The sequence below is a fragment of the Barbatula barbatula genome, assembly GCF_947034865.1.
Source record: "Barbatula barbatula genome assembly, chromosome: 6".
Taxonomy (NCBI): domain Eukaryota; kingdom Metazoa; phylum Chordata; class Actinopteri; order Cypriniformes; family Nemacheilidae; genus Barbatula; species Barbatula barbatula.
This window is the reverse complement of record NC_136765.1, coordinates 7,689,708-7,715,484: the sequence shown is the minus strand read 5'-3', so window position 1 is coordinate 7,715,484 and position 25,777 is coordinate 7,689,708. Positions and strand designations below refer to the sequence as shown.

At 38.0% G+C, this 25,777-nt stretch overlaps 3 protein-coding genes across 3 annotated transcripts; 1 reads left to right on the top strand and 2 right to left on the bottom strand.

The window, feature by feature from the left end:
* The first annotated feature begins 2,236 nt into the window (after positions 1 to 2,236).
* Positions 2,237 to 8,632, top strand: ccdc177 (coiled-coil domain containing 177). Its single transcript, XM_079459499.1, has 3 exons — positions 2,237 to 2,402; positions 3,604 to 6,760; positions 7,904 to 8,632. The coding sequence occupies exon 2, from the start codon at positions 3,610 to 3,612 to the stop codon at positions 6,115 to 6,117; it is 2,508 nt and encodes an 835-aa protein (XP_079315625.1). The 5' UTR covers positions 2,237 to 2,402; positions 3,604 to 3,609; the 3' UTR covers positions 6,118 to 6,760; positions 7,904 to 8,632.
* plekhd1 (pleckstrin homology domain containing, family D (with coiled-coil domains) member 1) lies at positions 8,207 to 15,775 on the bottom strand. The gene is made up of 13 exons (XM_079459500.1): positions 15,402 to 15,775; positions 14,476 to 14,569; positions 14,019 to 14,108; positions 13,820 to 13,896; positions 13,541 to 13,632; positions 13,394 to 13,446; positions 13,000 to 13,094; positions 12,740 to 12,833; positions 11,981 to 12,168; positions 10,617 to 10,749; positions 9,897 to 10,041; positions 9,340 to 9,483; positions 8,207 to 9,101 (listed from the first exon to the last, which is right to left on the bottom strand). The coding sequence occupies exons 1-13, from the start codon at positions 15,551 to 15,553 to the stop codon at positions 8,950 to 8,952; spliced, it is 1,509 nt and encodes a 502-aa protein (XP_079315626.1). The 5' UTR covers positions 15,554 to 15,775; the 3' UTR covers positions 8,207 to 8,949.
* A 1,129-nt stretch (positions 15,776 to 16,904) lies between these two features.
* On the bottom strand, positions 16,905 to 23,054 carry slc39a9 (solute carrier family 39 member 9). The gene is made up of 7 exons (XM_079457886.1): positions 22,365 to 23,054; positions 21,673 to 21,781; positions 21,285 to 21,485; positions 21,109 to 21,177; positions 20,859 to 20,944; positions 20,535 to 20,669; positions 16,905 to 19,130 (listed from the first exon to the last, which is right to left on the bottom strand). The coding sequence occupies exons 1-7, from the start codon at positions 22,458 to 22,460 to the stop codon at positions 18,897 to 18,899; spliced, it is 930 nt and encodes a 309-aa protein (XP_079314012.1). The 5' UTR covers positions 22,461 to 23,054; the 3' UTR covers positions 16,905 to 18,896.
* Positions 23,055 to 25,777: the final 2,723 nt, after the last annotated feature.

The following is a 25,777-nucleotide window of genomic DNA, read 5'->3' as shown; positions in this document are numbered from 1 at the left end:
ACTCTCCCTTGAAGACAAAATACGGTATAGGCCGCCCCCTACCTTATACTGTAAAATCAATGTAAGAACTCACGAAAAAGAAAAAATGAAAAACTCAATACAATACAATCAAAATATAGATAGTTTTTACTTTGTAGATGTCTAGGCCTTTAATCCGGATTGTATCCTTTGGTGGGAATTATTATGCTGGAGTATAATTCATTTTATGAATATAACATCAAATCTTCATTCAGGAATAATCTTGCTCTTACGTGTTACTGCATATCAGAAGAAATGTCTGATATGCAGTAACACGTAAGAGCAAGATTATTCCTGAATGAAGGTTGCCAGATGCAAAGCTGCTTGGATATTTAGTGTGCTTTGCAACACTTGATAACACTTCTAAAATTTCAAAAGTAAAATTACAATTATAATTTGATCACTTGTGGATTACTGCACCATTGTGAATCAAGTAACCTCAAGGGTTCTACTAATACAAGCCATTTGTACTGTATCAGGTTTTTGTAACCCACTGTCATTCAGCAGGAATCTGGACATCATGGTTAATGAAGGAGATGTCATTCAATCCGTTAATAGTTTTCACGACTGAAATGCAATCCAGATGAAAATAAAAATCAGGCTTTATAAAACAATTGTCTTGATTACGGCATGGAAACTTTTCCATATGTGTTGTCTTAATCAACAAACTCCAACGAGCTTCAGTGTTCCATAACTTCACCACGAAACTCACATTGACCCCAACCCTTACAATTTGGGGAGGCACTGATGAACTGTGCTGTGACTAAATCTCCCACTACACCCCCATGTTTTGGGTCCCATGCCCTCCAATGACAAGGCAGCCACAACACTGCCTGATGTCAGAGGCTTTTGATAGAATCCATGAACGGGGTCTATAACTCAAACCGTTATTGCACTGGGTCAAGAGTTTAGTGGGTCAGTAACACCGCCGCCACCACCACCACCGATTCCTCCAGTTATCGTATCCCATTCTCTGAGAAGACTTCCTTGATACCACAGGAATCAAAACACATCCTGGGTTTATGTTTGGAATATGTATGGATGCACTTATAAAGGTGAACCTTTTTCTTGGCATATTTGTCTACAATGAAACAACTAAGTGTCCAAAAAATGCTTTATTTTATATACTGGACGTTTGATTAGACAGAACAAAAACAACAAGACTAAAAATATAATAAACGCACATAAGCTCTGCTTCCAGGGGGGAATGAGGTCATTAACTTCTATGAGACTTTATATGTATCTGTTTGTACTAAGGTATGTGAGAACGGATGTCCCTTTCTTTTTTTTTATTACAATGAATGCATGTTTTCTGCGGACAAATTAAAGCAATTTGTTTATTCATTATTCTTAATGGTGACCGTGCCTGTGAAAACCAGGCTATAAGCTCTCAAAATCGTATTATAAGAAAACGAGCAAGTTTGATTTCAAGCATTAGTTTCAGAATTATTTAAATATTTGACATGCCCCTACCCAGTGAATATTAAAGACATCAAGATTATATTTTACAGAAAGTTCTTTACATTGTGTTAGATGATTTTTTATCAAACTTCACATCTTGAAAGAAATGACATAGCTGTGTTTTCGCAAGCAGGGTGTCAATTATTGATTATTGATTTTGAATAATATGATATCTGATCATTTGAATGTGTTTTGCATTAGCAAAAAGAAAGAAAGAAAATGATGTCAACATACTTATCCACAGAGTAATATGTAGGCCTATACCCAGAGGGATATTTTCAATATAAGATATTAAGATCACTTGAAGATGTAAGGATTAAGGATTTATGTTTAACATTGATGACGTTTGATTTGAGTAATTATTTTAGTGGCGTTCAGGCCACTTTGGTTTAGTGGTGTCCCATCTATGTACCTTTGGCGTCCCCTAGTGTACGCTTGTATTTACTACGATATTAAAAAGGTTGACGCGGTCAAAATATTAATTCCACAAGAAAATATAAAATATTTTACACTTTTGCCTGTTGTTGTTTTTATTATTATTATTGTTTATACTGTTTTCCGTTTTTTCGGTAAAGTTCTACCAAAATGTACATCTCCAAAGCTTAAAATGTTTCACGATTTAAACACTCAAAAAAAGAGCTAAGAGGAAAAGAAAAGAGAAATACTGAAATGTGAGTAATGTTGACTGTAGGCAAGACTCATAACAAGGGGGACAAAGGGATGAATATGTGCGTGGTTTTTTAGAGCTCAGCTTGTCACACGGAGGCGGAGCGAGGATGCTTGAAGGCCACGGACGCGATTGTCATACAGCAGGTGGAGACTGACTGAAAGCGAACCGACCACAAAATCTGCAGCACATTTGATGATGAAAAAATGAATGATCGGTGACCTGGTCGGTTCGGAATGCAGGGGACTCGATAGTGGTGAGCATCTATTCTGTGGACGTAAGATCTTTGGCAAAATATGTGCGTTGCCAGGGCTAGATTTCTAGCGCATTCATGTAATCGGATATTATTCGGATATTATCACACAGGGTGTGCTAGAGAACGCATACTTACCTAAAATCAAAGCACCTGCTCTGGATGAGATTTGTGCTATTTGGGTGCGTTATACCGTGTGTAACGTTTCTATAACGTATATACAACATATGTATTTTGGGGGCCTAGAAATGTATACATGTTATCTCGGTTTGCGGTCCGTGCGATAGACAACCCATGTTGTTATTAGTATAAATGTTTATAGTTATGTAGTATACTGTATATATTTTAAATGAATAAATACATTTTAGTTTGAGATCTATATGTAGGCTAATGTACAGTTTATGTTTACATGCATTGTACAGTGATATGTAATACAGGAAGGACATAACAGGTTAAAAAATTGAAAGGACATTATAAAAGACCTTCTGTTAACTGCATTTTCAGGCAGGGATATATAGATAGGTAGGTAGGTATGGAGAGAGAGAGAGATAGATAGACATACATCTGGCTTACGCCTATTTGACGTCTGCATTTACATCTGCAAGACATCTACAATCCATAGTTTGCTCATCTGCAATACTTCTTGGAGATGTCTGCTGTCAGATGTCATGTAGACATCTAGAAGATGTCTGTAAGATGTTTCTGATTTAGAATGGATGTAAAGCAGCTCTTTCTAAGATGTTTAGCAAATTTTGTTACGCAGCAGATGTTTACAGATCTCCAGACATATTACAGACGTCTCTTAGAGGTATTGCAGATGAGCAAACTATGTATTGCAAATGTCTTGCAGATGTAAATGCAGATGTCAAATAGACGTAAGCCAGATGGATTGTGCTATCTGGGAGATGGATAGATCTAGATGATAAAGATAGATTTTTACCAGCTTGCACATAAGGTGTGTAATTGTATGTTATTAGCATAAAGCAGGGGTATTTCTCATTACACACTAAGGCAGAGCGTAAAACATGCATGCATGTGCAGGCTTTGTGGCATCCTTCAACTTCAAATTGCTCTCTTAAACTTTGATCTCTAAACATAACACAATTATCCATGTGATTCCAGTTTAGAAAATCTGTGCATGGGTCATCCAGCAGTGTCATTGAAGCACTGCAGTATTTATTCTCTCTCTCTCTTCTATATACAGCAAACCATGGTGGACCCACTGAAACCTGATGACCAGAGCAAATTCAGAGGGCCTGGGTTTGAAACCCCTGCTGCAGCCTCTGAAGCCCCTTCTCTACCTGATACAGGTGATGACAGCGAAAAAGATGTTAGTCTGGATCCCTGCCCACAGACAGAGGTCAACACTGATCCTGTGCCGAGCTCTCAGGACCTGTGTCGGCAACAACATAGTCAACCTGAAGAGCTAAAGCTGCATCTGGATCTTTATAATTTTGATTCTCCAACAGCAGAAGGCAGTCGGTATGTACTAACAAGCCCTCACTCACTTGAGGCATGCGCATGCTGTGGAGTGAAACCAATCGAACTTCTGCCACGTCCACTGTCGGATTTTGCCCGCGAGGCACCAGGCCGCAGCATGCGTGTCGCCACAGGAATGTTCGAGATATATGAGAGAGATAGAAGCGCTAAACTTCGACAGTGCAGGGAAGAGAGAGAGCGGATTATCAGAGAAGAGAAGAGACGAGTTCTGCAGGCTGCTATCAACAATAATAGTAGTCCACTGGGTTCAGAGAAGTCAAATGAAACTGTTAATGGTGGATTGTCTGAGCAGAACAATAACAGTTTAACTAGTTCTAACCCAGCCTCCCAAAAGCCATCTGCTTGCACCGGTGTACCCAAAAAGCAAGCCGTAACATCTAAAAGCACAACACAGGAACCAGGACAGTTAACAAAAGTTCCCACATCCAGCTCAACTCCCGTCTCAAAACCTAGTACAGTTAACACTGCTAATACTGCTAAAGTAACTTCTGCGAAAAAATCAAGGTCCCTCGAAACAGAATCTGAGAAAAAAATTCAAGGAGCAAAGGCTTCAGTAATCCAGAGGTCAGTTAAGTCTGGCACAGCAGGTCAGGGCCCAAAGAGACTCTCCAGTACTCCCACAAAAGCTGCAAATACTTTCCCCAGATCAATGCCTAAACCCTCTTTTCCAAGAACAGTGACTTCACTTGGTCCAGTAGTGTCAAAATCTGCTATCCAAAGTCCAGCCAATGGCATCACCACTCCATTTGCACAGCACAACGGACACATTCTTTCCAAATCAAGGGTTAGATGCAGAAGCCACTCTCTAGAGTCTTTGCAAAGGAGACGGGAAAAATTTTGCTCCTCCACTGCTTCAACAACCAACACCACAACTACCACGTGTACCTCTTCAGAATCTGCTTCCTCATCCTATAGCTGGGATGGGACAAGAGATCACTGGGCTAAGGCGTCAAGCCCTCGTGCCCGCACTTTAGCCACCTTTAACTCCCTGATGGGTCGCAGTCTGAGCTTGGGAGATCTAAGTCACTCTCTACAGACAACTCAAAAAGTGGAACGCATTGTAAAGGAGGTCAAACGCAGGGGACTTAAAGCTGTTCCCGAACGTGACCGAAAGATTGCTGCATTAATGCTAGCCAAGTACCAAGAAGAAGACATAATGAGCCAGACGCGCTACGTAGCACATCTGCAATGGGACAGTGAGCGGCGACTAGAGGAGCTACGACGAGAACGTGAAGACCGGGAGAAACAGAGAGCTGTTCAGCAGTGTCAACGTGCATGGCAGTCGCAAGTTTCTACCCGGCAGCGCTGGCTCAACCAGCAGGAGCAAGATGCCACGGAGGCAAAACTTCGTCAAGTGGTGGAAAGTGAGGAACGTTGGCGAGAGCTGGCCGAACAACAAGAGCGCAGCAGGCTGCAGAAGCTGCAACAGGCCGCCCGTGAGGAAAAACACAAGAAGGCACTGCAGGAGCAGAACCTCAAAGCTCTGGAGGAGGAGCGAGCTGCCATGCTTGGGCAGGAGAAACTTCTCATGAAGGAGAAACTTACCATTGCCGAGCTGAAGCGTCAAGAGCGAGAGCACCAAATCCAAGAGGAGCGTCGCGGACTCAACCGCGCTGAAAAGAGACGACATGCAGCTCTCATCCAAGAGATTGCACGACGCGAGATGGACGAGCGAGAGGAAGCACGGAGAATTCAGGAAAAAAAGCTGAACAGGTCCCTGGTAAACTACGAACAGATACAGGAACGGCGTGGGCAAGAGTTAAAGGAGAAAGCTAAGCGAGAAGAAAAACAGATCCAGAAAGCACGGCGGGCCGCTGAGTTACGTGAACAGCAGCAGAGGGAGCAGACCGAGGCAAAGGCTAAAGAAGCTGAAAAACGATCACAACAAGCTGCACAAATTGCCGAAGAGCGGGCACGGGAGAAAGCCCAACGCGCAGTGCAGAGCAGGCAAGGGAAGGAACGACTTCAGAGGCTTAACCGTCAGCGTGTAGAGGAGGAGGAAAAACAGAGGCGGCTCGAATTGCTGCAGTCTATCGAGCGCAAACTGGAAAAAAGCGAACAGATTTTCAGAGAGAAGCGAGCGGTGTTGGAAAGTGCCCGGTCGGTGGCACGCGCCTCTTTCCACGTGCGGGATCGCGTTCGCGAAGAGACTAATATGCGCACCTTTGACAAGATGGCCCTGGAGGCTCAGTTAAATGCAAACGTAATTGAGAAGTGAGCACTTTAGCAGTGCAACTTTCACTCTTTTCGTGCACACATGTTTAAAAATAAGCTGTGCTTGAGCCTACATGCTTGCCTCATCACTAGACTACAACAAGATGGTCATGTGTTGTACAGAGATTCATATATTTATTCCTTTAATCCGGATGCTGGATCATTTTCATCATCTCATTTAAAGATTTGTTTTCTGTATTTTTTTGAATGTTATATGAAGACCTTTCCGCTTAGGTGTAAATGATCTTGTGTTGGGCATGATTGTTTTTGTTGGCAAGCGTGTTGCATTGAGAACTGTACAGTATATAAAGAGTTCATTGTTTACAAGCAAGCGTGGCACTATGGCAACAGTATAGTGGAGGTGAAGAAGCAGAGGGGATAGGGTTCTTTAACAAGAATAAATTGATTGTGGGAGACTCCTGTTCTCCTGAAACTACTGTATCTGTAGGCTGCAGTAGGGTGAGCCCTGACTTGACAGTGTGTAAACCAGACTAATGAAATGCTGAACAAGAGTTACACCCTAGAATAAGGACCTGTCAACAAATGATGTCAGTACAGTGTAACTGCTGATAAAGCACAGGAGTCTTTGGTCAGCAACAGAACCATCAGTTCACAAAATCCCACTGACATCCCCTTCATTCCTTCAGGTGTGTTCATTTGCTTTTTACTTTACAATTTTCTCATAAAAAACATTATTTTGAGCATTGTACATAAATATATGAATTTGTTCGGAATAGAATGTTGCTTACTACACACTGAATATTTGACAGTATACACCGTATACTGCCTATATGTGTAAGTAAAACACTTACTAAGCAAGTAAGGCACTATGTGACAACATTCTTAACCTTAGTATGCTACGTTGTTGCCTCATAACTTTATCACGTTGTTGGCATCCAGTCATCATCTTAAAATAATTATGTGGTTATTTTGTATTTAAAATGTTAAAAATGTACTTAGTCGGATTAAACAATGACTAGTTCGTATTAACATGGAATCAGGTAAGATAAAGCATATTTGGTGTGCTGTCCCGGGGGAAGGCTCCGAGCTCCAAATTTTGGCCTGAGCCCAGAGTACTCCCCCCTTCATACTGGGATAGTATGAGAAGTAGAGAGTGGGGCGATGGGGTGGAGGAGGGATGCTGCAAAACTGTCATGGTACAGATGTGAGGGACGGCTTTATATAGCGTCCGATTGGTCGGATTACATTGTCATGCTCCTTCCGCACTTTGTTAACTCAATTTAAAGCCAGGTGTGAATGCACCCAATACCTATTGGGATTGAAAGGGGATATAAGCAAGTTCCCATATTGCTGAAAGTGCAATATCACCCTGGTTCATATCTAGAGAACAGTATTTGAGGAGAGCACACATCGAGATCCATGAGAAAAGCAATGCAGGCAGTTGTGGACACACCTCCCAATGAATTTCTATGAGAGCAGTGATGCCTGTCACGCCTGCCATCTGTCATACACTTTATTCCACTACACAGCATCAGTTAAGATCCTAACAAAACTATATTTAAGGGACAGAAATTATTCCAGATTTTTTCCAATTTTGCAATAATTACTTTACAACATTTATGAGATCAGCTATTACCTGTACATCATATACTATATAAACTAGACAAATATTTTATATAATATTTAAAATCCTCTCTTTGTCTGATTAAAATGAAACTAAGTTATGGTATAATTGAATCATTTATGACCATGTTTAATAGTTTTTATTTGATATTCTATTAAATCATCGACTTGTATCTGATTCTTTTTGTTTGTTTCTTATCACGCAGGTTTGGGAGTGAAGAAGGCGCTGTTGACATCCGAGGGCCGATTCAGTTAACTAACCCCTCAGACACTGCAAATGACATTTCACTTTGATCACAGGCCCTTATTCCTTTGTGGCAATGACTCAGCTACGCATGACGTAATTGGAAGTGTGAATAACACTTAAGCCATTTTACCTCCAGCATATCCAAATAAACTTAACAAAACCCTTTTTTAAGTGCATAACAGGCCCAAATAAGTCATGTCATGTACATTTCTGCATCACTGAATAAATTTGAAAAAGAAACAGAGATTTTGATATATAAGTAATGATCAACAATTCCTACCTATTTGTGAGGGCTTTATTACTCAACATCTCAAGGTTCATGCATGAATCATAACACTTTTTTTACATCTATGACTAAAACATTTTAAACTACCGGTTTATAACACAATGATTGATTCAGGGTTAAGATATTAAAATCCCCAGCCTGTATGCTGTAGGTCTTCTGCAAAATGTCTGCATACTGATTTTAGCTGTAAACTTTTACCAGCCATGCCATGATGATTGTAGCGTTCTTAGTTGGAGTGTAAACGTCTTCAAAGATTTTATATTATGGTTTATAAATTTTTGTTTGGTTAATTATCATCACCATTAAAATGTTTTCTGGTGGTTAAAAGCGCTTAGTTGTTTAACAAGCAGCTTAATGCCTTGCAGGGTGAAATTTGAAGATGGCGGAATAAAAACATTTGTGAAAAAAACTAAATATCTTGTGTCAATTTATTTTGAAGGGATAGACTTCACTTTCAACAGCTCATTTGTATAAATGTAAGATTCTATGTAAGCCTCATTTTACATTGTAAATTGGGAATCTTTTTTACAGGACCTGATATATTACTCGTGCTCTTGTTAAAAGCACACTTTTGTGGAATATTGAGAATATTATTTCAATACTTATTTCCATCTAGTTATATCATATCTCGGTTTTATACATTTAAAAGAACAATAGTCCCAAAGATGACATTTTCTTATACTAAACTAAAAGGAGCAGGATGACAAAGTTCTTTATTCTTAGTCATCAGCCTGAACGGTCTTCTTTCGGGCGATGTTATAGGCCCGCTGTCTCAAACAGCTGTCTGAAGTCAGACGTCGAGCGGTTTCTCTCAGCTCATCGAGACCGTGAACCTCGCCATGAGAGGAGGCAAATGATTGAGAGTGCTTCACTGCACACAGGGGAAAAAAGAGCACACAAAGAGAGGTGGTGAAGTGAGTTCATTTACTTTCTGAAATTACTTTTAACTTTGAATATAGAGCAAATTGAATTGTTGCGCCAGGTAATGGTTTCCCAGAATACTATTCAACCATTGCATGTGTCAGCTCGATGTGAACTTTGTATTAACCAGATTCCCAATAGTGCTGTTACAGTATGTGTGGTCGTGTGCATGTCCATATAACACTTACACCAGTGCTGCCTGGAAGCCCGTCTCTGCATGCGGCAGCTTTTAATGCGGCGAGCAGCCGCTTTGTGCAAATACACTGCGTTCTTCATGATAGCTGGTAACTTGGCCTCGATCTCTGCAGCACAGATGCATTCCTCAAAGAACTCTGGGAACACAAAGCGAAACCTTTTAGCTCAAACCCCACCCGTATTATTAATTTAGATTGGAATGTTAATTCATAATAATAGATAATTAATGATAATAATGAATAATAAATCGACGGTTAATACAGATAAAGATTAGTCATCAAAACTTTGAAATAACACAAATGCAAATATGGGAATTATGTAGGGACTAAAAAACACTTTTAAGAATTCACTTTACAGTAAATAGATAAGAACAATGTACAAGCATTCTCTTCAAATCAATACAAATTTAATTACAGGTTACACGTCTTGTAGGAAATCTTGGGATTTTTAATGACCACAGAGAGCCAGGACCTCGGTTTAACATCTCATCCGAAGGACCACGGGCCATGGTTTATGTGGTGTATTTGGTAAACATGTTGAATAAACTCACTGCGGAGATGGCTGACATCCCCTCTCATTCTTTCATCTCTCTCACTGGTGCGTTCTACTGCATTTAGACCATGTTCTAGATCTCGCAGGACCTCCTCTGCCAATTTCAGCCTATGCTCCAGTTCCACGCGAGATTCCATTTCAGCCTGACAAACACAGAAAGAACACAGTTACACTAACAACAAACTGTATCATGTAGATTATCAAGTTCTGACATGTAAGGGATACATTTTCAACTTGCAAGATCAGGAGGCAAATAATCAGATCAGAATTTCAATTCAATTGCTCTTTATCACTGAAAGGAAACATGATGAGGAAAGATATGCATTGAACGGCTGCTGTTGGACAGAGTTTCTTCTCTATCCACATAAAAGCGCATTATTAACAATCATGGATTGTATACGGATGGTTTTGAAAAACATAAAAAATATTCCTTTATTCCTAGATCTTCCATTATATATGGACGTGAATATCGTTTTTGGTTATAACATCTATCTAGAAGAAAAGTGAAACACTTCAGAAAAACAGTAAATGGACACCTTTAAACAATATAGTGTTATTTTCTGCTCTTCGGTCTTCATGCTCACTGAGCAATGTTACCCGACTGAAATTACAGCCAGTGCCTCTGCACAGCACATCAAGCAGCTTGTGTCTAACTCTATTTACTCTGAGGTTTTATTGTCTATAGTGTTCGTCTATTTCAAGGCCCATTAGTTCTCACCTTCAGCTCATCCTCTGTGTGCTGTTTGTCTGCTGTGAGCTGTATGAGGGACTGCTGGAGTGTGTGAGCTTGAGAAGAATAAAATTCAGTTTCCTGCTTCAGAACGGTGGCTCTCAGCTCATTCTCTTTTAGCCTGCAGAGGGCGACAGAGAAATCTCATTAACACTAGCAGGGAAGAACACAACTTGTGATTTGTTCATTAAAGGAAAAGTTTACTCCAGAATGAAAATAATGTCAAACCAATAACAGATTTGCTAGATTTCTTTTTAAATTAATTTAATAAACTCAAAATATTAATCTATTTTTCCACACACCCACTGGATTCAATCATCTGGATTATTTTTAATGTGGGAGCTTTGACAGCTGGAGCTTTTTATGCACATAAAGTGATTTTTAAATGAGTCAAAATATAAAAACCTTAGTGTTCGGGTGAAAAAGGGAAAACATATACATATTGAATGGCATGTGGGTAAGACTTAAAGATCACGACAGGGTAATGATGGAAGAATTTTCGCTTTTGTGTAAACCATGGCAGAGATGCTGTCCTCAGAGACCTGTTTCATTGGTTTTTCAAAAGAAACGTTCAGAAAAATTGCGTACAGCGTTCTGCTTACTGACTATTTTTAGGTCAGTATCTGCTTCATCGGAAGAGGTCTATATACAATGTTTGTAAATGTAGACGGTAAGCAGTGATAAATGTGTATAATGCTGTGTATATTGCTGACATTAACTTCTTATGTTACACGTAAAATTATGTGAGTGGATGTGCTTATGATGTCAAAATCATGAAAGATCACATGAATTTGTATACAGTTTATCAAGAAAGGTTGATTTGAAATTTTGCTCATTTTTTATGCCTATACAGTAGAATAATAGCATTTTATCTACAGTATGAGAATATATAGCTACCATACAGTGTGCTATGTGATAAGCTAGTCCAGAATATGGTCTAGACTAAGGGGCAGTGCCCACCGAGGCGTTACTGCCTGCGTACAGCGTGTATCCAAGGGAAACGCAGGGTTTTTTGAAAACGCATTTGCTGGCGCTTTTCAACAGGTTCAGCCCCGGCACTCAGCGTTTTTCTCACGCTCAGCGTATCATAGTAACCAACGTGCCTCCATTTGAAAAAATAACACTGTTCAAGCACCCGCAACCAGCCTTTTTGTACTGTTTCTGATCAATAGACTGGCTTATTAAGGGATCAATGTACATTTCCATTGTAGTGGTCTCAACTCTCCATTAACTCAGCTCTCAGGCCAGACAATGGCTTTACAAATTAACAGTTCTGTGTGCAAACAAATGCTCTCCCAAAACCGACTTCTAAATGCAGAAAGGATCATTAGTAAAAAAAAGGATTTTCTCACCTTTCCTCTGCCTGCTCCTTCTCTTTGAGCAGTTTCCTCATCTGCTCCTCGATATGCTGCAGGTTCACCTGAAGCTGCAACTCTGGATGCTTGGAGTCTGAGGAGGCCTGATGAACAGTTCCCGCTTTACCATCCTGTTCCCTTTCCTTCAACAGCTCAAGAGTCTGCTCTTTCTCTAGGGCCAGCTCCTGAAGAGACAGTCTAACTTGAGGGTGTATTTCTTTCACATAAAAAATAACCCAGACTCACGGCACATTGACAGATCAGGCAAATCAGAATTTCTAGAGATATGGTGGCCATTGAAGTCAAGTGTCTGTTGAATTTGATCAAAACTCAAGAGTGACGTAAAATCATCGAACAGCAACGTACAAACACGCAACTCACAAACATGAAAACTTATTATAAATATTATTATTATTTTTTATTATACTGTATCATTGAAACCTCATCCGGGAAATCAAAATTTTTTGTTTGTTTGTTAACTTGGTAAGCAGTCATGCAATAAGCAGGTTAATATAGAGTCTGCCAGTCTGCCTGCAAAATAAATCCCTAAACGGGATGATCCAAGACCACTTTGTAGTCTGATTTCCCTGTTGGGGCTTTATTTTACCTTATATAATAATTCATTCATCTCTATCATTTCTGTATAATTCATACAACTGCGTAATCTGTTTATAATTTCTCACAGAAGAGGGATCTAAAACTATCATAAGGATGACTCGATATTAGAACATTGCTTGTTTGAATATTCCTTAGTACCTCTAAAGATTTTTGCAGAAGTTTGGTGAGCCTATGAAGCTCCTCTTTCTCAGATTCTACTCCCTTCAGACACTGAGCCGTACCATCCAGATCCCTACCAACAGAGCAATAGCAACGTTCAGATGAAGCCTACGTGAATACATGGATTAAAGACCTAGCAAATACAATTTTGCATGCAAATACACTTAAAACATCATTATTTATGTTTATAAAATATTTCATTGAAATGAGAAAAGTTTTCACTGTATGAGAGCTTTTACACTTTATTCAGTTCTTGTTCTGATCTCAGTTCTTGAACAACTTCCTCAAACTTCTGCTTTTCTTCCTCCAGCAGCTGATTCAGTCTTTCAAGCTCCTTTAGACACACATTCACAGAAAGCATTGCACATAGAAAACAATGTCCATGTGCTTTCATGCACAGAGCACTGAAGACCACAGGGCAGAAGAAAATCAACTATGCACATAAGAACACACAGATCACAAAAAGGCCAAACGTCAAGCTCTGACGGGCCTGTGACATAGTTCTCCACCCTTAACTTCAAATGCTTGAATTTACACTGCTGCAAATACTTATATTAATATACATACTGTTACTCATCATTCCACCAAACTAAATCCTTAAACATTGAGTTTATCATAAATAAAATAACTAACCGCCTTCTGTTCTCTCTGCAAGCACAGTTCCTCAGTCTCCTCCATGAGCTTATCTAACAAAAACAAACAAACAAATACATAATATAGGTAATATTATAATTTTTTAAGTTGCATTTATATGTATAAGTATTGTGCTGTGATCTTTACCCAAGTATTCTTGCTTTTCTTTTGCCAATTGTAGGCCCTGAGCTTCCAGACTCTCGATCATAGCCTCCCCCAGCAGCGCGTTCTTCCAAGTGCTTAGAAGGATTCGAAATGCAAACGACGCCACAATAAGAATGCCAATACTAATGCTAGGCCACAATTTCACGTAGCACATTTTAAAACACATCGAATTACTTTTAAGCATGCATTGCGTAACTTGAAGCAACTACACATGTTTAAACATACACAGTGGATTGTTGGAGACAGGGTGGCATCACTCACACTTTTCCGGACTCCTGCAGCATCTCCACCCATTGGCTCTGTTCTGACTCCGATTCAGCAGCCAAAACAATGTTTCCCTGTATAGTTTGTGAATATTGAAGTATAATTACATATGAGAATTACAAAAAGGGTGCATATTGCTAAAAACTATTTTGATGAAAACAATTTCATCAAAAACTATAGAAAGATTATACTTTACAGTAAAGTCCTCATGGTTGATAACCAGGGCAAACGGCATGCCTTGATCTTCTTTTGGCTCAACGACACATCCACCTAATGGGATAACGCCCTTATCAGGCGATATAAACAGAAATATGTTAATAATATGTACATGTAAATCCAAATTTTTTACATGAATAAATAAAATAATTTGGCTAAACATTCCAAAAATAGTCAAACATGGTCGAGGATATCCCATTTTGCAAGACATTTTTCAGAAATGATACAGAATTGCCGTTTGACATTCTTGCGTTTGTTCATTCATTCACAATCTACATTTTGAGTTAAAGTTGTTGTTTACATTTTAATGACATACTGTATTAATACACACATGATACCTATGCACTTAACAGAATTGCATACGCAGGCAATAGAAATACAAAATCAATGTTCTTGAGCAATGTAAACAACGTAAATGCCCGTGTGTGTGTGCATACCTTAGGGTGAATGTTGAAGCATCGATTTGTCTCAAAGTTTTTTTTCTCATTTTCTGCATAATATAGTAGGAAGCTATCCTTGATGATGAAAAATCTGTTACGGAAGCAGAAACCTATTTATAATATTGCACAAAGCCAAAGCCAAAAGCAACACAAAACCATAACAGATAACAAATAAACTAGGATCACAAAGAGTTTCTATCTTAAATCCAATACTAAATGGATTACTAAACATATTTCCTGTGATACAGTACCGATTGACTGGTTTAACTGTGTACCATCTATAAATTGATCTTGTGTGTCCTAAACTCACCAACAGTACGGAACATTCTCATAGATCTAACTTACTCTGATCTAACTTACTGCTTACAGGCACATTTAAAGCATCTCTGTTCGGTAAGCTGCTGTATATAATGATGGCTTCCTGGATATTGCCAAAGCTATAAAAGCTTTTAAAGTGCATTAGAACACAAAGCAACACACAAAATATACTGTTCTAAATTGAACGCATACATTTCCAAGTGAAGCAGAAACAGCAATAAAATCATAAAATGTAACGCTGTTTATGACTCACTACTTACTAGCTCTATGTTGTCAATTTATGATGCAAAACGTTTTCATATAATTCTGAAATTATTTTCATTATTTAACAACTTTTTTAAAGAAACATCTGTTTGAAACTTTGACATCACAAATCACTGTCAGAATTCACTCATGCAACCAAACTTTCTGACATCAGTTTTGGTTACAACTGTCACAAAACGTTCAGCATATAACATCTTAAGAAAACCACGAAATTGAAAGTCTATGATTAAAAAAGAGATGTAAGTTGTAAATCCATACTAAATGCAATAAATAATTTATTCCCCCCAAACAACAATTCTTACTCTTGAATTGGATTGCACAATATTGAGGCACAAAGTTACCTGCGGGACCACTTTGCTGAGGGCCTCCCGAAAGGTCTCTTCCACAGAACCCCATGCAGTTGCACTTTAGTGCTGATGTCCAGAGCGTCCGAGTCAGCTTGCTCCATGGAGGTCCAGGACGAGAGTAGGGAGGGTTTGGACGAGGAGAACATAGCAGACACTCTGACACGAAACGGGGGACGAGGAGATGTAGTGAAATGTCAATAAAGTTAAAATAGCAGCATAGAAACGCTCCAGTAATTCCCAACATACATCGATGTTATCAAACAAAGCGTCTGAGCGTATCCTCCAGTAGTTCAACGATGTGGAATGATGTATCTGCCAATAGAGGCATCAGCTGATATCCGGCCATGGGGAAATTAAATCAGAAAGGGAGGGGGGAATTGGAGAGGGGTAGACCAAGAGGCTTTGGAATAGTGTTTTGTTAATCTGAGAGATGTCAATGCAATATTTTTAGAGCTATTCATTTATTTAGATTACCTCACTCATGATGACTGATCTATCTTTTATAAATAAATGTCTGAATCTCAACATCTCAAAATGTGCTAAATAACAGCATGAACAATAGGTGTTAGATCTGTTGTGTTACCTGACTTTAGTTTTCAGATTTGTTGTTGTGCTTTAGATTTTGTTTCCTTACTCCAGGCACAGCCTGATATTGTTTGAAGACCTACCAGTACCTTTTAAATGGCTATTTATTCAAAACAGGCTTACATTAAATAACAGGCTTTTACTGTATTTTGGATCAAATCAATACAGGCTTGGTGAACAGAAATTACATTTGAACGGTTGTTTGGCGTTTCAAATTTAAAGTCACATGACAACTAGTCCATAAACAAACTTAATATAAATTATTGCAAATAATTAATTCACAAAATTGACCAAATCCATTGCATGAATTTATTCACATTTGTCAATATCATTATTATTTTTTAACTCAAAATAAAATATCTAAGGGACCCCCCAAGTCTAATGCCTAATGGGGGGTCCAGGATCTCCCAGCCCCCCTTCAATTTGAGTACTGCTTACATACTTATACAACATATTGTCTTGTCACGCTGTGTACACAACTTTTAGATTTTTGATTCTCCGATGCAGGTAGGCACGTTTTCTACATTTTAAAATTGTTACATGTAAATCTTTCTATTAAAATATAATTCATTAATGTCCGATGTATGATTAATAAAAAATTGGCACCATCGCTTCTCTTTTTAGAAAAATATGCTTTTGGATTTACAGTTTTTAAATGGTTATTGTAACGAGATTTTAAGGCCTTTTTTGTAAAAAAAATTAAATAAATAAAAATAGTTTTAAGTCATGACATAAATTGTTTTGAATTACTTAAAAGAAATTTGTTATTTCAATTGTTTTAAGAAAATCATGTTTGACATCTTGAAACCAAGATTTTGTAAGAATTACCAATCTACAAGCGAAATAGGCTCCAGTTGACCTGGGCTTGCATCAGATTGTTATCTAAAAAGAAAATGGGGACATCTTCAGGTTAATGTTAGTATTACATGTCGTGTACATGAATTTAGGTTTTTTATTTTGGAGCTTGACATACCTACTTTACAGTTTTTCTCAACTGCTAACACACAATTCACCATTTTCTCACAACTATAAACACATTCTCAGAACAATACCAACTTGCACAAACCCAACACAATATTTTGCAAAGGTTTAACCATGTTCTCATTCAGAAAACACAAACACGCAATATAATGAACTGAAGTGTCAAGATGTAAATCAGATAGCACACATTTATCCATCAGTAAACATCCAGTAGCAAAACTCACGCATACGTCCATCACACTACTTCCATAGCATGATAAAAAAAGAATGTTGCAGTACTGTGCAGTCTTTTACAGTCACCTCTGATAAATAACCCAATGAGTGTGTGTTTGTATATAGAATGCCAGACACATTTAGTCTCCTATGCTATCATTGTAAAAACCTTGCTGTTGAAAACATCATGGCACCAAAATTTCACCGAACTGCTATGTATCTGTCAGTGACATCATTTGATTCCAAAGAGAACTATTAAATGAAAGATTCTACGTCAGAATGAAGTCTTTTCATCAGCGTATCTTTAACATTACAGGTTTTATGTTGACACTGTCCATAAGAATAAGGGCTCTGGAATCAAATTATTTACATCTTCACTGCCCACTTCTCTTATGCAGCCCTATGAGCATTACTGGTGTCTAGGTTTGCCCCAACAGCCTCATAACACTTTATTTTGGGTTTTGTAGCCTTTAATTAAGGACACAGTAACTTCATGAACATGAAGCTCATGAAACACTCCTTCAAGGAACTTAGGTAACCAACGGACAACCATCTATAAGACCAGATCCACAATGTCATCTTCACATCCTTGACTTTAAGATCAGTTCAGACAATGAAGAAAAATGTGCATATAAAATGGAACCAAATGTCATTAGTTACTCCTCCATAAACTAAAGTGAGACAAAAAACTACTACAGAGCATCAAACAAAACGTCAGATTGTTGAGGAGCTTTCATTTTTGTCTCAAGAATTTGTTTGTCGTTTATACAGAGAATACATATTTACAGTATTCAGGCTCTGCTGTGAGCAGGCGTCACAGTAAAAAAAAACATCTGACCGACCAATGAGATCCTCTGTCCAAGATAACACATCCAATCAGGTAAATCAAATAAAAATAGATGTCACGTTTGTCCAATATTTATCAATTCATCTCCATGAGTAACCCATTAACAATTACAGTAGTAAAGTTTGTGGAAAAAAAGGAAAAACTGAGATTTGGTGTCCACATTTTAGACCGGTAATATAAAAACATATTGATTAGCAAGAAAATGTTATTTTGTCAATGTCTCATTAAAGAAAATCAGGAAAGAAAAAATATTAAAGAAAGTAATCTCTTTGTCGGATAAACAAAAGTTGTGTGGTGTTTAACAGCTTGTAATTTGATCATTGTTTTAATAAGACAAATCAACACTGAAGAGACAGTATGTGCAAAACATTTACAGGTGGAGCTGTTATTTACAGTCTTACAGGGCAAATGTCATTACCACATTCAGAAAGTATAAAAACATTGAACTTTTCATTTCTGCAAATGGCAACTCGGCTATTAGTTAATGTATTAAAAGATGAATGTACATTTTCCAAAAAGAAAAAAAGAGGACACCAAATATGAATCCTATGACATATCCTTTAAATCTCTAAAACCAGCACCACTGAAGAACAAAATAGAGTTGGACACACGATACATGATTTATTTGAATGTGTCAGCACACAGTGCTGTGCGAGGGGACCAGAGCAACCAGTCCCGGGAGTCCATAGATGCATCCCAACTCCTGCCCCTGATTCAAATGTTTAATATTAAATTCAGTTGTCAACTCAACCAAACTGACAGAGAAATCATTCAAAACACCAATATGAAGTTCTTGTTTGGCCAATGCTGTTCAATCCCACTCTTTCAGGTATGCTGTTAACTTCGAAGCTTCTTTAAGAACACTAGTGCTGGTGGCCAATGGAGAGCACTAGAGGTATCAGACAGCCTAAAACTAGAGCTACGACCTCCACTTTGTTCAGGCCTTTTCCTCCACTTCCTCCAGGCGAGTGGCTGTGGCCGCCCATTCCTCCCACCTCCGGGAGGACGTGCACCGTAGCCACATACAGGAAGGTGCCGGCAGAGAACAACATGGCCACACCAGTAGCATTAACATCTGACAGTGCCTCTTTACTGCTCTGAAAGGAGGAAGAATGAAAGTAGAGCATTAGATCATGGATAATTCTAGGACACAGCAAAAGGACTTTACATATTTAGGATTGTTAAAAGGGACGTGGCCCAGCGGTACAAACGCATTGCATTCCTAAGTATCAGTAAATGCCAGTGTGTCTAAAAAACACAATTATCTGTATTTAGCAGGGGACGAGACAGAGGCGAGTAATCTCCTGCAGCAACATCAGCTGTTACCATAGCGATGGGATGCCTGCAGGAAAAGTCTCAATGCTTGTTATGTAACAAGTAAAGCTTCTAAGCTATTGCTGAATAAACATCCTTTTTTCAGAACATAAATGAATCATGATACACCTGCCATATTATTTTTGGGGAACTCCAGTTGATACATTTTCAGCAGAATCAAGTAGTCTGTTGCTTGTGTGAACAACGAATCGATCTGAGGTGCATTAAGCATATACGTAGTTTCACATAAGTCAAAACTCAAACGTTAAACCTCACAAGGCCAATGAGCATGGAAACCATTAGTTTTATCATCACTTATTCCTTATTCAGTTGAAGCATCTTCAGAAAGGTCAAGCTAAAGTAACTTCATGCTTTACTTGTCGTGGAGGAATCATCCAACGTTAACAATAATGAACTAACAAAGACTGTTAACAAATGGCACAAACTTAGAAACAAATGAATATGATCATGCAATGTAAGTCTGCCAAATGTAAATATGTAAATTGCAGAAACGCAATATGCACAATATTTGGGGAGAAGGTTTACCAAAATAAAGGAAGTATTTTTTATAAGGAACCCCTTCTTTATTTTTGTTTCACTAAATATCATTTCAACACATTTATTGAAGGTCAGTGCTTTTTTATTTGTGAGATATTGTCTAAACAATAACACTGATGTGGTGTATTGCATTAGAGACATTTTGAAAGCAGAAAGTCACTAAATATTAGATTGCTTTTTATCCATTGAATATCAAAAGCTTTAAACGTATTTCAAATAGATCTTTTGGATTAGATTAAAAAACAAATTATTCTGGAAAAAAATAACTGTTTGGGAAACACGTGGACCTTTCAAGTGCAAATGTTATTATTATTATTATTACATTACAAACATATATATTTTGTCAGAATTTTTAGTGATGTTTTTAAAGCTTTAAAATGCTGTTTCTGAAACATTCATTTCAAATATCTCTGCTAATGAACTCATGATTTGAATCGGATATGTAAAATAAAGGGGAAACCTTAAAGAATCAGAGAGCTGTGGGACAGGGCTTGAGAAACACTGCATTAAATCAAAGGTAAAACTTTGCTAATGCAAACCTTATTGTAAAGTGTTACCCAGATCAAAAACACCTTCATTAGACTGCTCTTCTAAATATTAATTCCATGATTTAAATAAAAGGACCATACCTGACTGAGTCCTACATATGTAAGCATAGCCATAGCAGGAGCTGCCAGAGCAAAAACTAACAGATGCCTCCGGATACGGTTCCTTTCTAAGCCTGCATGCATGAGGAAAGAGACGAGTCCAAATGCCGCAGGGGCCTGAAAAACACACACAAATGTTTAAAAACATTATTTATAACGGAATTGATTCAAGACATAAATTGAAAGTAAATAAATAGAAATCTGTTAGCTGAAGCAGCATCAGAAATGTATTTCAAAATAAACACTTGCTTTAACAATACTGTAACAGGACATTTGGTGTGCGAAACGGATTTAGAATAACTGTACCTTATGTAACATAATGGCCACGAACACAATGAGCTGAACGCTGGTCTGAGACGTGGATGCAGCCGCTCCAAGTGCAACTCCATCGGCTACAGCCAGAGAAGGAATCAGATATGTTAATCTCTTCTCTAACATAACACAGGATATGTAACATGACAAATTTGATTAAAAACAATCTGTCCTGCCATCGTACCACGTGAATGCAACATAACCCTAACCCATGTAATAAATGCAACTCAAGGTTCATTTTTACCTGCAGCATGGACGACCAAACCAAGCGTGGTAGTGACCTTAGAGCTAGCAGCCCTTGCTGCCTCTGGATCTAATTTAAGGTAGATTTAAGAGATAGATTTAAGCACAATTATAGGTAAGTGAGCTAACTAGTAAGTAGAATAACATATGTTACAGCTAAAGGATCGGCAAGCCTACCATCAGCGCTGTGCATATGCGAACTGCCAATCTGATCCACCAACAACATGAAGACAAAGCCCAGCACCAGAGAGACGCCGATGTATGCGTGGAGCTGCTCGTGACCGTGGCCATGTTCACTACTGGGTCCCACAACGCCTTCCGCGACCTTCGGATCAGACACCTCCGCCTCAACCTTACCGTGGCCATGATGGTGCCCACCTACACCATAACGAAAAGAGCACAGTTGTGGAATCCATTCAAACCATACATGAAACATCAAAATGCAGCAGTCACACTACACGTTTAGAACATCTACGCGTGTATTGGTAGCAACAACAGCGATCAATGTGTTTTGGACTTCGCAGTAAATCACATGAGTGAATTGGAGTGTCATGCTAACGCTCACCTTCCAGCATTTCCTCATACAGTGCATGAACTCCTTCTGGTATAATGACAGCTAATGCAGTGCCACATAACAGTCCTGCTCCCAACACAGTCACCAACTTGAGCTTCTCCTGAAAATAAAAGAAAAAGTCATCATTGGCTTTACATTCTTTCATGTACGTGCAAGATAATACAAAAAAAACTCAAATATGGTCACAGAGGCCTGAACAGATATACACTCAAATCCTGAAAAGATATAATAGTGTGGGAGACAACGCTCCCCTGAATGTCCTGGCCTGTGGTCGATCAATAAGGGATGGAAATCTGATTCATTATTTTTTGACCACCCCTGTAGTTTTTAATTGGTCATCATTTTAATGTTCTTTTAGATCCAAAGCACATCCAAAATTCAAATGCTTAAGCTGCATCTATTGTGGTGAAAGTAGACTATTGTGGGTGGTAGCATATCTAAACAGCGTATGTCTACAGTAAAAATAGTAATGTTTGTCATTACATTCAACAGTAAGAATTTTGTTCAACTTCAGCACACAGTGCTTAATTCTGCACATATAGATCTAGGTTAATGTAAGGTTTCACCCATAATCAAACCCGCAAATCATCCATAAGTAAACCCGCCAGCACGGTAAAGCTCAATGAGTAGATGTTGTCCCCCAACTCTCCTAAACAAACCCATCAATCCAGAGCACAGCTTACCTCCGAGAAGTTGACAGCCAGTGGAATAGTTCCAGCCACGTAACAGCCAACCAGCATGGCCAGAGACAGAAGACTGATGGAGCTGAAGTCATCCATTTCACCCGATCACCAGTGAGAGCTGCTAAACCTACCACAGATCCTACAGCTTTGGGTCACTTCGAAAAGTGTATCAACAAACCCCGTCAATGTTTTATGTCAACACTTCCTTCTTCCGTGGATTGGTGTATTAGCCAGTTAACTGTTAGCTAGAGCGCAGTACGCCTGTATCTAGCCCCTTCATAAGAGCAAACCCGGAGATCCACCAGAAATCTTATATGAAAGCGGTTTGGGCCTTTTGGAACATTGACCCGATCGATTATATGAATGATGTTGCTTAACTTCAATCACACAACACGTCACGCTAAGCAACTGCTAAGACCATCACGATCAGCACCCGAATAAACACGCAAATCAACGCATCTGGTAAAGCTGGTCATAATCCTTTCCTCTGAACTAAAGCTGTGCTAAATAGCACAATAATTTATAAATTGTTCACGCGGTAAACTCACATCGTTTGATACCTTCACCGCAGTATGCAAACAGCAACAACAACGATCGCTAACCGCTCGAGTGTGGTGTTGGCAGTGTGAGCGAAACACTTCCTGGTCACGTCGTCGTCAAAACAAAAGACTCCAAAAAGAAAACGTCGTCACTATCAACGCGCCAAAAAGCCTTAAAATACTTCACAAAAAACAAGGTTAAAGAAATCGTGACAAAACGTATTTAGCTGAAATAAATTGTATCTTATTTTACTTTAGCCAAATTAAAATAAATGAAAAAAATAAATAAGTATCTCATATTTTAAAACTAGGTTAAAGAAATCACTACAAATGTATTTAGCTAAAATAACTTGTAGCTTATTTTACTTTAGACAAATTAAAATAAATAAAAAATATAAATAAGTATGTAATATTTTAAACCTATGTTAAAGAAATCATGACAAAACGTATTTAGCTTAAATAAGTTGTATCTTATTTTACTTTAGCCAAATTAAAAAAAATAAAAAAAAAATAAGTATCTAATATTTTAAAACTAGTTTAAAGAAATCATGACAATGTATTTAGCTAACAAAAGTTGTATCTTATTTTCCTTTAGCCAAATTAAAATAAATAAATAAATAAAAAATATAAATACGTATCCAATATTTTAGATATCAATATCCCCAGAAATGCAAGGACAACGTAGGACTACCTCGATTTAGCCTACAGTACCTCAGACATTCAGATGCATTGCCACTTTAAAATGAATTATTAATTATTCAATTAATTTAATACAATCCTCATTAATCAGATGCAACTATTTAATTATATAATGATCTAATTATTTAATGATACATTATCATTAAATTTAATGATACATTGTCATTAAATTCATTATTCAAGGCATGGCAGATGTACAATAAATATTAAGAGATTAAAAGCTCTTGAACGCGTGTCACTTGACTGTTGGCAATATGAACAAGGCATTATACATGTAATTGTACCAAGCAGCACTAGTTCCTTCTTAATTCCTGATTGCAGCTTTGATGTTGTAGTCACCACTGCATAACATATTTATGTCCATTCTAGTTCAATGAACATTTTTTCATACTTAGTAGCCTAGTTTATGTTAGGCTTTATAACTTATATGTCTAATAAATGCGTGATTTCTTATTATTTAGATGGTATGTCTTCCAATTACACCTACGTTCAATTGCATTTGCATCTGTATAATAAGATTATAAGTAATAGTATGATTTTGATAGACCCTAAGATCTACTGTAAGCTTTTACGTTTCAAGCCAAATATGTTGGTTCTCTTTTTATGTGTTTGTTTCTGTCTTTCTGTTCTTGATGGTTTTGAATTTGAAACCAAACACTAGATGGAACTGTTGCATTGTTTGTTACACTTTCACTTGTTGCGCTGATCCGGATTTGATTCAGTTATTTCATTTCAGTGAAATGGACAATGTTGTTGATAGAACTGGTCTGTATGATTCATTAACAAATATGATTCAATGATCCTGACCCTTTTTAACCCATTTCCGCATTTCTTTTCCTATGTGCTGGTGTGTGAAACTTGTTATTCACTCACTTAATAACAATATTTATCTGTACTGTGTACAGTATATCATTATTTGTATATAGTTAAAAATGCATACATTAATTTAATAAACTTTTCAACCGAATATGCTTATATCATGTGGAAATAAGATGTGATGTTTTAATGTTGGGGCTCGGAATACAAATTAGCCAGGGGGCCCAGAAACGCTAGCGGTGCCCCTATGTGTCCTGTGTCCGTCAGGCTATATCAGCGAATGAAAATGACCTCAAACACAATGGAAAGGCAATAATCATCAACTTGTGTAAATAGCAGACAACTGTATTTAAACGGTTCAATGATACCATGTCACTTTGTCAGAAAATAAATGCATATAGTGACTTAATTGCGTGATTGTGTAAAGGACAGACAAAATATTCTTTTCATTCGTTTATTGAATTGAACAGTCTAAAGAAAATTAATTGGACTTTCCATCACCAATATGCAGTAACTTTCCGAAACCAGCCTATTTGTCACAACCTTGGTTGTCTTGTCTACACTATTTCACAATTTATCTACGTTTTCTTTTCTATTGCCCCCTTTTCAAAGTGCAAACCTATTAGGTTTACTACAGACACACAGAACCTTGCCCAATTATTTATTTGGATGTAGAAATTCGGTATCTCTTCCAAAGCCTTAATTGTTCATTAGACGTTCATTTTGCATTTCATTGGTAAATGCATGCAAATTTGTTAGTTAATCCAGCCATTATCAGCTGAAATAGTTATTTCTGCTAAATAAAGATAAAGAAAAATAAAATGGCCATTGTCTCTTGCAACACTCGTGCAGTGGGGTTAGATTGCATGAATTAACTGTTTGCTCCAGACAAAATTGAGGTAAATCAATTTTCCACTTTCTAAAGACTTAACTTCTATCTGGTGTCAGGTTAATGACAATGTTTGCGGTGGGCCAGTGGTCGTTCATCAAAGCCGGTTTAACTGAAGTGAGGAGTGCCCTCCTCCTTCTTTCTGCTTGTTAGTTCCAGCAAAATTACTTCTGAGGCCACTGCGATATTGTGCAGTGCTGGGGAAAAAAAGCCAATGCAATCAAATTTAGGCTGCCGCAAAAAATAATTGAATGTCTTCGCAGACTGTGTTGTGTACACGTCCCCGAATCAGTTTCTGGCCAATGTGATTATGAGAGAGTTCATAAGGTATTTCATTACATTAAGAATGATGCTACAAAAGGCAGCTTTATACGTGAAGGGTTTAGGGTTGAGAACAACAGCTATGCAATTTCTGCACCATTAACATCACCAAGAATAAGCCAAAAAGTTTTGAAGCTGACAAAACCCTT

Bases quoted from the DNA above. Each gene is read 5' to 3' on its own strand.
- ccdc177 (XM_079459499.1), top strand. From the start codon at position 3,610: ATGGTGGACCCACTGAAACCTGATGACCAGAGCAAATTCAGAGGGCCT.
- plekhd1 (XM_079459500.1), bottom strand. From the start codon at position 15,553: ATGTTCTCCTCGTCCAAACCCTCCCTACTCTCGTCCTGGACCTCCATG. The intron at 14,109-14,475 runs GTATGCACACAC...TCGCCTGATAAG, and splicing joins GCTTCAACATTCACCCTAAG to GGCGTTATCCCATTAGGTGG. The intron at 12,169-12,739 runs GTACTAAGGAAT...CTGTCTCTTCAG, and splicing joins TTCTGCAAAAATCTTTAGAG to GAGCTGGCCCTAGAGAAAGA.
- slc39a9 (XM_079457886.1), bottom strand. From the start codon at position 22,460: ATGGATGACTTCAGCTCCATCAGTCTTCTGTCTCTGGCCATGCTGGTT. The intron at 20,945-21,108 runs GTAAAAATGAAC...CTCTGGCTGTAG, and splicing joins TTTGGTCGTCCATGCTGCAG to CCGATGGAGTTGCACTTGGA. The intron at 19,131-20,534 runs GTATGGTCCTTT...TCCTCCTTTCAG, and splicing joins CATATGTAGGACTCAGTCAG to AGCAGTAAAGAGGCACTGTC.